This window comes from Trichechus manatus, unplaced genomic scaffold, assembly GCF_000243295.1.
Source record: "Trichechus manatus latirostris isolate Lorelei unplaced genomic scaffold, TriManLat1.0 scaffold00008, whole genome shotgun sequence".
NCBI classification, from domain to species: Eukaryota; Metazoa; Chordata; class Mammalia; order Sirenia; family Trichechidae; genus Trichechus; species Trichechus manatus.
In genome coordinates, this window is record NW_004443944.1 from 423245 (window position 1) to 433531 (window position 10287).

At 60.0% G+C, this 10287-nt stretch overlaps 2 protein-coding genes across 2 annotated transcripts in view; one reads left to right on the top strand and one right to left on the bottom strand.

The window, feature by feature from the left end:
- ZBTB46 (zinc finger and BTB domain containing 46) overlaps nt 1-3807 on the top strand; it is a 34660-nt gene extending 30853 nt beyond the window's left edge. Inside the window, exon 4 of the mRNA XM_004370166.2 lies at nt 3436-3807. Within this exon, the coding sequence (XP_004370223.1) occupies nt 3436-3807 (372 nt within the window). The remainder of the gene's footprint in view (nt 1-3435) is intronic.
- A 3499-nt stretch (nt 3808-7306) lies between these two features.
- SLC2A4RG (SLC2A4 regulator) lies at nt 7307-9371 on the bottom strand. Its single transcript, XM_023741505.1, has 6 exons — nt 9275-9371; nt 8704-8885; nt 8530-8630; nt 8143-8413; nt 7959-8053; nt 7307-7871 (listed from the first exon to the last, which is right to left on the bottom strand). The coding sequence occupies exons 1-6, from the start codon at nt 9348-9350 to the stop codon at nt 7760-7762; spliced, it is 837 nt and encodes a 278-aa protein (XP_023597273.1). The 5' UTR covers nt 9351-9371; the 3' UTR covers nt 7307-7759.
- Between the last annotated feature and the right edge of the window lie 916 nt (nt 9372-10287).

Here is a 10287-nt window from a genome sequence, read left to right on the forward strand (position 1 = left end):
GTGGGGTGTGTGTGCGTGCATGCATGTGTGTGCATGTGGAGTGTGTGTGCGTGCATGCATGTGTGTGCATGTGGGGTGTGTGTGCGTGCATGCATGTGTCTGAACGTGGTGTGTGTGCGTGCATGCGTGTGCACGTGGGGTGTGTGTGCGTGCATGCATGTGTCTGGGTGTGGTGTGTGCATGCATGCGTGTGCACATGGCATGTGTGTGTGTGCATGTGTGTGCACGTGGGGTTTGTGTGCGTGCATGCATGTGCGTGCATGTGGGGTGTGTGTGCGTGCATGCATGTGTCTGAACGTGGTGTGTGTGCGTGCATGCGTGTGCATGTGGGGTGTGTGTGCATGCATGCGTGCACATGTGGGTGTGTGCATGCATGCGTGTGCACGTGGGGTGTGTGCACGGGGAAGGCAGGCCACATTGCTGCCCACCCAACACGTCTCCCGCCTGTTGCTGTTGATTTCCTGTCGACGTCAGGATCTGCCTCTTCTTGCCCTCCTCCATCCCACCCTCTGCTCCACCCTTGAGCCTAGTCATGCTCCCGCACCCCAAGCCCCCATTCTCTGCTCTGCAGCGCCCCAGCCCTGTTCCTGTCTCTCCCTCACGCCAGCCTGTCCTGGCCCGGTGTTCTGACCCCAGACTGAGCAATGTTGCCTGGAGTGGTTAGCAGGGGCCTGAGGAGTGGATCTGCTTGGCCAGGAGAGGACAGTAGAAAAGGCACTTGTGCTGGGACAGAAGGGCAGTCGGCCAAGACATCAGGAGGGCATCTCCAGCGGTGTAGTGGCCCACAGGGCCTGCTCGGGGTGACTGGGGGCTCGGGTGGCCAGGGGCCGGGTGGCTGGGGACTCAGGTGAGGTAGGATCCACCTGAAGGCTTTAGGGGCAGGACCTGGGCCAGGTGTGGGTGAGGGGCAACAGGTGGCTGTTTGAGCAGGAGGCCCCAGGGGAGGCGCCCAGGCTCACAGCTAAGATGGAACATGCTGGGGAGCAGCAGTGGGCACAGGGATGAGTGTTAAGGTCCCCTGTTGGGCGAGGAGTTGGGTGTGTGTGGACTGGGGGGGCCACCCCTGCAGTGCAACTCGAAGGAGCAGAGCCCCCAGGAGCCGAGCAAGGGGCGGGGGTCCCCAAGTCTCTGAGAGGGGAGGACAGGAAGGCAGGTCTCTGAGAGGGGTCTGGGGGTCCCCAGGTCTCTGAGAAGGGGGGCTTGGTAGGCAGGACCCTCGCTACTGAGGTCTTGTCACCTCTGCAGTGGAGCCAGCTGGCCCAGGGCCACTATCCTCCACACCTGGGATTCTGGGCTCACCTCAGGGTTCTGGGGGTTCCCTTGGCCCTTCCAGACTTGACCTGTATTGGGGTCCCTGCCCAGGCAGTTCGCAAGGCCTGGAGTGGACCCTTCTGACCGGGCACCGAGAGCTCAGGGATGGTTCAAGAGTGCACTTTTCTCTGGTTTCCTGTTTGCTTCTGCCCATGGGAACAAGCCAGCCCTCAAGACCTCCATTTTACAGACGAGCCTTAGGGAGATGTTGTTGGTGGTGGGTGCCGTCGAGTCGATGCTGACTCACAGTGACCCCATGTGACAGAGAACTGCCCCATAGCCATCCCTAGACTGAGATCGTTATGGGAGCAGATGGTCAGGAAGGTCTTTCTCTCAAGGAGCTGCTGTGTGGGTTTGAACCACCGACCTTTCGGTTAGCAGCTGAGAGCTGAACCGTTGTGCCCTCAGGGCTCCATAATAAAAACTTAGAGGGCCGTACACCGCACCTAAGTTATTCCTGTTCAGGGAGAATTATTGTGTTATTACGCTATGAAATGTGAAAAGCAATGTGATTAGACGGGAGAAGATGATCTTTAACAAAACCATGTTTATGTTCCAGTAATTTTTTAAAGTTAAGAATGAATTTTAATTAAATTCATACTAAACTTAATGTATTAAGTAAATGCACATTAAAATATTTGATTGTGGTAGAATATGTATAAAATTTGCCAGCTTAGCCATTTTAAACTGTACAGTCCAGTGACAACAAGTCACCCACCGTGTTGTGCAGCCACTACCAGCATTTCCAAAACTTGTTCATCACCCCAAACAGAATCTTATACCCCTGGAGCACCCCCATTCCCCCGCCTGCGCCCGTAATCAGTGGTAAACGCGGGTCTGTCTGCGTTCGCCTGTTCCAGATGTCGCATGTAAGTGGGATCACGGTGCAGCCTTTCTGTCTGGCTTCTCCGCTCAGCACGATGCTCATCTGTTGCACCTGTGTCTGGACCTCACTTCTCTCCGCCGCTGAGCAGTACCCCATTGCATGCGAGGACCACATTCTGTTTACTGTCACCTGTCGACGGCACAGGTGGTCCCCCTGAGCTCAGTCTGTGTCTGATCCCGGGAGGCCGGCATTGTCCCAGTACTTGCTCACCTGGCACAGACTTCTGACCTGGGCTCATCCCTGAAAGCTGTGTTCAGAATTCACGAGGAAGGGCCTGTGCTTTTCTCCACTGACGTCTCCTGTCGTGGGCGGGGTGTCCCTGGCAGCAGCGGGCCCTGCGGCTCTCCAAGGCCAGAGGCCGCTGCAGTGGTGGTGGCCCTGGCCCACGCTCCTGAGGCCATCCAGGGTGGCTCCACTGGTTGTCATGGCACCGGCATCCTTCCCGCTCGCTCCTCCCAGAGTTTGTCCGTTCGGACGCATGCCCAGCCATCTGGTCCCAGCCACGAGATGCCTGAGAGGCCCTCCTGATGCCTAGGTGTTCTGGAGCAGCCCCCACCACCGCTCCCCACACAGCCGATCCCCCTCTTTGTGAGCCCCCGACCAAGGGAGGCTGCCGGGCTCGGTGTCACCACCGTAAACCTGATGGTGCCGGCTGGTTGCCAAGACCCTTCCGTTCGAACACGGTTCTGGCTGTGATTGGCCTTGAATTTTTTTCCTTCTGCTGAGGGGAGGGAAAGCCTTGGGTTCTAACATCTAGCAGCATCTCCTCAAAGGCAGGTGTGAGTTTCTAGAATTAGGTCTGTCTCGCTTTCAAGGAAGCTTTGGGGCAGCCCCTGGGCAGGCTGGGGCCTCAGCCCCACGGGCTACTCGCTGGCTCAAAGACTGCATCTTGGTTCCCACACCCGACCTGTCCCCTCCCGGGTGACACTGGGAAATTTGTTGGGCTGTTTACATCCGAGTTGCTGTCTTCATGGTTTAGAGTTTTGTGACTTTACAGTAATCCTGCTTCCACTCAGGGTGGTCTGCGGAGGTCAGGAGGAGCGCTCGGACCCTGCTTGGTCTTCCCACCCCTGCAGGGCCCCCATCCCCCTATAGAGGCCTCTCTCCCAGTGAGGACCTCCCATCCCTGAAGGGACCCCATCCCCCTACAGAGGCCTCTCTCCCAGTGAGGACCGCCCATCCCTGAAGGGACCCCACCCCCTGCCCTCTGCACTGACCACCCCTCTCTGTCTCTGCAGGTGCACAGCAAAGACAAGAAGTACGTGTGCAAGGTGTGCAACCGTGTGTTCATGTCAGCGGCCAGCGTGGGCATCAAGCACGGTTCTCGACGCCATGGTGTGTGTGCCGACTGTGTGGGCCGTGGCGTGGCCGGACCCCTGGACCACGGTGGCGGGGGGGAGGGCTCCCCGGAAGCACTGTTCCCAGGTGACGGGCCCTATCTGGAGGACCCCGATGACCCCCGCGGGGAGGGCGAGGAAGAGCTGGATGAGGACGGGGGCCTGGCCCCTGAGGACGCACTGCTTGGGGACGACAAGGAGGACGAGGACTCGCCGCCGGGGCCCCGCAGCCCCTCGGGGGAGCCTGATGAGGACTTGGCCTGGGTCTCCTAGGCTGGATGGTGGGGGCACGGCGACCGCCTCATCGTGTGCCCGCGGGCCCCCAGCCCGGAGCAGCACCAGGGGGCGGCCCTCTCCCAGCCCTCCTGCAACCCACCTGCTCGCCCACCCCCAGACACACATGCAGACGGGAGCCGGCCACTCAGAAGACAGGCCCAGGGCTACTGTGGGGTGGGGCGGGGTGGTGGCACAGGATGCTTTGAGAAAAAGGGAATGTGAGCCCCCTCCAGGGCCTTGCACCCGCCCCATCCGTCTGTTTTCTGCCCGACCGTCTGTGCATCCTCTGGTGGGGATAGACAGAGTTCCCAGCAGTGCACACTGGGGGAGCGAGCTGGCCAGGGCCCTTCTGCTTTAGTGTCGGGTTTTATGAAATCAGGGAGCCTGGGCCAGATCACAGGGAGCCCTGTGGCCATGGCTGGCCTGAGGCCAAGGACGGAGGTAGGTTTTGAGGGAGAGTTTTGCACAGCTGAGAGCAGAGTGTCCAGCCCGCCACTGCCGCCGCCGCCAGCCACCGCCGCCGCCACCGCCACCTCCTCGTCCTCCTCAGCAGCTCAACTCCAGGGAGGGTCCTGGTGTAGGGCAGCCTGAGACCCTCCTGCCTCTGGGCTTTGGTGCTCAACAGAAACCCTCGGGGCTGCTGCTCGGTGCTATCGTCCATCCGGAGAGGCCGCCGCGTGGGGACCCTGGCCTCCACACCCCTCCAGGCCCATGCGGCAGCCCCTTGGAGGCCCAGTCCCCTTTCCTGCGTGCACTTCCATGGAGAGCCCGTTGGCCTCGTCCCTCGCGGCTCTGCCTCCCTGGCCGTGCTCCCGGCCGTCAGTGGTGCCCGCTCCTGCTGACGGCTGTGGGTGAGACCAGGCACCTGCTCCTGCCTTGTTGCTGCTACAGTGAAGCCGTCTGCGGCTCACTCCCCCACGTGGGTCACCAAATGGCCAAGTCCCAACATCAGGAGGTCGTTCCGTCGGCACTGTGTCCTCACTTGACACACGCAGAGTTGTTTTCCCGCCAGCTTGCTGCCCAGCCCCCTTGTATTTTTTCATTGAGCTAATGGTTCATCCCCAGGATGGTCTTTTCCCCGTTTTTTTTTTTTTTTTTTTTTTTTTTTCAGTTTTCTGAGCAAAAAGCAAAGGCCTCTTCCTGTGCACCACACACTGGCGGCCCACCTGCCATGAGCACCTGGGGGGTGGGCTGCTGGACAGACTGCCCGGGCAGGACAGACCCTCGGACATGTGTTACGCCTCCCTCACGTCCACACATGGTTTATGGGGACACTCACCGTCTCCTCACCTGGCCACCAACAAAGCCCCCCACTGCTGCCAGCAGCTGTGGTTTTGGGGAAGGCGCTGGAAGTGGGGCTGACACCTTGTGCCCCTTGGGGGCCTACCTGAGCAGGGACTTCTTGGGGTGCTGAGCAGTAGTACCCATTTGGAATTACATTGTTTTCATTTTCCACAGACTTTACAAACCTTTTTTTATTTCATTACAGCTATTTATATATGGAAAAAGAAGCCCCCAAAACCCCCAACCTTGTGTTCCAGTGGGAGAGTCTCCCCTGTCGCACACACGAGCCCCGGCCTCCGGGCCTGCCCACAGGGGAGAAACCACAAGCTTCTTTTTTTTTTTTTTGAAATAAAATCAGCGACCGTTCCTGTCAACTAGGAGAGGGTGCTGTATGCGGAGCCGGAATTGCCTGCATAGACAGCACTCTGCGGGACGCGGTGAGCTCTGAGGAGCCGGAGTCCTTAGTGAGAAGGTGGCCAGGATTTTCCTAACCACGGTCGCTGCCTGCTGTCTTGGGCCGCCCCCCGGGGATCCGGGGCAAGAGCCCCCACTTACCAGTGGAGGGCTCAGCCTCACCCTGCTCTCGGAACTGTGTACCTTGCCCCCATGTCTCTTTTTTAATCTGTTTTCTAGACAGACTTACTTTCTTACAAAATGCATTTGGCAACTAGACCTTTGTACCCACAAGTGTCTCCTGGCTCCGTCTGGGATCCAGTCCCCACCTTGACCTACCCGGCCCCACGGCCAGCCCACCTCCTGCAAAGGGCATCTTGCCCCCAACACTCAGGACGTCTTGCTCTCTGACCGCTGCCCCCTCTGGACTGCCCTCCCTGCCTTTTTGGGGTCTGATGTTGGTGCCACAGGGGTTCTTCTTCTTTAACACCAATACTGTACCAGAAGAACGAGGGTCCAGGCCCCTCCCACCAGCTCCCCCAGGTGTTCTCTTCAATTGCAGGTTCTGACAGGAAGTGTGGCGTTTCCGAGACCCGGATGGACGTGTCTCTCGGGAGGCGTCAGGAGAAAAAGACACGAAATGAAGGGTTTTTTTTTTTTTTTATGTGACTGATCTTTTTTTTTTTTTTCAATCAATGTTTAAACTAATAAATATTTTTTTATGAAGAGGAAAATGTGTAGATTACATTTCACATTTTGTATTTTTTAGTTTATGTCTGTTTGTATTTTGGTGCTTGCAACACCAAAGTGGGACCCGCAGTCCCCGGGGTTGCGAGCTACCGGGGGACCTACGGTTTTTGTATTAAGCTCTGGATCCTGACCAGATTGTGTATTTGGACTCTGGGTTTGGGAAACAGTCAGAACACTGCCATGATTCGATAGGGACCTCAGCTCAAAAGACACAGCTTAATGCTCCCGATTTTGCACATCTTCCCTTTTAAAAAAGAAAACTGAGAAAATGCAAAAACTGGAATTTTCTGCAATATTATGAGAATCTTATTTTAGCTCATTCTGTGACATGTGCAACTCTTACAAAAGCCATACTTGGTGGTTTAGATCCTAAATTGTGTTTTGTATCTGGCCCTTTGGTTTAGAGCAACTTGTAGTGAGGGTGCTGTTCATGCTTTTCCTAAATATTTATTTTTTCAACATGCTTTCAACCTGTCAACAAAAACAAAAGACAGAAAAAAAAAAAAAAAAGGGCAGTGTTTGAAGATTGTTGATTTTTTTCTGGGAATAATCTATATTATATCGACTTTATATTAATTATTATAAACCTGTGTTTGTATTGGAGATGTGTTTAATATTTGGGGGAGATCTTTCATAACCAGCTGGGGAACACAACTTGTCCTGCTTCTCTGTAACCACAGGACAGGTAAACGTTACCTCCCTGGTAGTGGGTCTCATGGTTTCTTGTCTGCCTAGGTGTGCTCTGGCCTGCCTGTGGGTTTCCTTTCTGTGACGGGATTAGCTTAGACATTCTTGCAAAAGCGACCAGTTTCAATAAATCGGGAAATTGCTGCTCAAAGAGACGCCTGTGTGTGTGTCACAGCCTGACAGGTCCCTGGGGTCGATTTGAGTGAGGGGACCCAGGAAGGCTCAGCAGGGGACAAGGGAGACACCTAGTCCCTGGTGGTTCGTGCCAGCCCCTGTGGTGCCCACCACCCCACCCCCACGGGGCCCAGTGCCCTTCCTTCCCACCAGGAGGCAGACACAGATTATGGAAAAACCCCAAATCTTTAATTTTCCTCTTCGCCTGGTGCGGCCCAGACGGAGACACCTGAGCTTGGGGACGCAGTACGAACGCCACCCCAGGGCGCTCGGACCCTCGCAGTAAGTGGGGTGGTCCCTCCCCGGGCACCCTGAAAGTGCATCGAGGGCTGGCATGGCATGGCCTGAGGCCCCATCAGCATCCTGGCAGGTCTGGGGCTCACAGGCAGGGTGGCCGCCATGGGAACCCTGCAGCGAGGGGACGGCGTGTGGTTTGACTTTAGTGCAAAAGGCTGGTTTCTTCAGAGGCACTTTGAGTGGTCGGGACCCCCCCCCACCTCTGGGGGCCCGGGGTCACCAACTCCCCCCGTTAGGAAATAGACCTGCCGCTGGGAGTCCAGGTCTGTCCTCTCCCAGGCTGTGCAGCCCTGGTGTGTGTGTGTGTGGGTTGTGGGGGGTAGCTTATTTTCTCCTTTAAGAAGCCCCGGGACTGGGGGGAGGCTCAGTCCAGGAAGCGCTGGCAGGCCTTCTTCCAGCGGCATGCCGTGCACCACAGCTCCCGGCGGTCCATGCCGTACACCTTCCGGCATTTCTTGGCATCACCACGGGGCTTCCTGGGAGGCACCAGGGAGGGGACAGGGCGCTGTAGGGCTGGGGACCTCCCCACTTGGCCCCTGCCCGACCCCTGGACACACACGTACCTGGGGTTGGCAGCAAGCTTGGAAGGCAGGGCCGGCGTGAAGCAGGCCCTGACTGTGGTGGGCTGCGGCTCCAGGTGGATGGGTGCCAGGCAGCCCTGGGGGGGAGACACAGCCCTGGCCTCACTCCCCTGCAGAGCGAGCACCCACGGGACCCACCCCAGCAGCTCATCCCGGTCTCACGCACCTGGTAGGCATGGTCACTGTGGATGTGGCACACCGGTCGGGGGACGACGGAGCTCAGCATTGGGGGCGAGGGCAGGGTTAGGGGCTGCAGCAGACCCGGGACGGCCGAGGGCTCCGGCAGCTCCAGGCGCGGGAAGGCGGGCGGCACGGAGGCCGTGGGGGACACTGGGGTGAGGCTGGACAGCCCATCGGTCAGCGCGTCCACGCCAATGTCCAGCTCTGTGTAGTAGAAGTCCTCCTCCCCATCGCTCTGCTCCGTCTCGGCCTGGCGTCTGGAACACGTGAGGGAGCTGAAGCGAGGTGGCCCGCCCCTCCCTGCCCTGGCCCCTCTCCACGCCCCGCCTCTCGCTGCCCTGACCCCGCCCCTCGCTGCCCTGCCGGGCCGCACCCCAGGTGCACCACGCGGATGTGTCTCTGCATCCCGGAGGCGGAGCTCAGCACCTTCCCGCAGCTCTTCCACAGACACTGGAACATGACCTGGGCCGAGTTCTGGGGGCACAGGGGCCGGCAGTCAGGCCCGGCTCCTGCGTACCCCCACCCTGGCCGCCGCCCCGAAATTCACCTTCCTCTTCCTCTGGGCCGGCTCCCCGAACAGGAAGTGGGCTGCCTCAGGGGGCAGTGGGGGTGACGGTGTGGACGGGGAGGACGGGTCGCTGGCCAGGTCCCAGTCTCCACTGTTGCTGCTGCTGCTGTAGCTGCCCAGCGGCCGGCCCAGGGCCTCCTTCCAGGGCTCCAAGCCGGGCTCTGCATGGACAGCCGGCTCAGGGCTCCTGCGGGCTCTCCGCCAGTCCCCTAACCCTTGGAGCCTCCAGCCTTCCTCTGTCCACTTGAGCTTGGTGGGCAGAGCCGCAGGGAGGGGATAGGGGTGCCTGGCCCATTCGGGAAACACGTGGTCGGAGAGCAGCCAGCCAGGCAGAGTGGGTACGTCCCAGGGGCTCGTGGGCCTGGGGCTCTGTGAAGAGCTGGGCGTTCTGGTGTCTGTTTTAGAAGAGGGCCCAAGAGCTGCGTTTGGAAGGTGGCGGCCCAGATGCTGGGGCCCTGCTTCCCACGCAGGGGCAATGCTTCAGGGTCCTGGGGGGACAGCGGTCTTGAGGCTTGCCCCACCCCCACCCCGACCACGACTTGAGTCTCACCTGAGCTGAACGCTGCAGCCGGGGTCCCCAGCAGGAGGGGGCTGGTGGACAGGCTTGTAAGGGCCGCTGCAGCCATGACCTCATCCAGTCGCGCTCTTCCTGGAGGGACTCTGAAGAAGAGGGGTGGCAGGGCGCAGTTGGGTGCCCAGCAGGTGCTCCAGGCCCCTCCCCTGGCCGGCGCACACACGTGCAGGCCTGGGCACGTGTGTGCGCCCCAGGCTCCCTCACTCCCGGCAGCTGGGCTGGAGGCCCAGCTCCACCCCTGCTCCGGTTACAGAGCCACCAGCCACCACGGATAGCCAAGAGCAGGGCAGGCGCTGGGGTCTTCCGAAGCCTGGGCTCTGATCCAGGTGGCTCCTCAGGCCCTGGTTCTGGGCAGGGGTCTGAGGCCCCAGGTGGGGCGGGGTCAGGCCGGGCCCAGCCCCCCATCACACATTAACCAGAGTTGTGCAACCGCCGCTGCGGGCACAGCGCCAGGCCAGGAGGGCGGGGCAGCCAGCAGTCGCAGCGGCCAGAGGGAGGCCGGCCTCCAAGCACCGGCGGGATCCGGGCCCCAGCGGACCAGAGCCCAGCCGGCCACAGTCAGCTCGCCGGGCCGAAGTGCAGAAGGGTCCAGGACTAGGCCGGGAGGCGGTGATCAGTAGCCCACGATTCCTGGACAGTCGGCCCAGGCCCCGCGCAACGCCTCCTGCACATTGAGACTGACACCCACCCCTACACACCAACTCTGCACTCTGGTCCCCGGGGACAGGGGGGGACAAGGGACCCGGTCCGGTGATCTTTTCCGCTCAACTCCACCCAGCGCTGGAGAGGTGGAGGGCCCCAGAAGCCCAGTTTATGCCCCTGACCTGCGCCCCACCGAAGCCCTCAGGGACCGTCGGGAAGGCACAGGCCCGCGCCCCACCCACCGCCTTGCACGCCCCGGAGCACGTGTGCGCACGCCCCCCTGGTGCCAACGCGCGCGCCGCCACGGCCCTCGGCTCACCTCTGCGCGGGCACCGGGATGTGCGCCG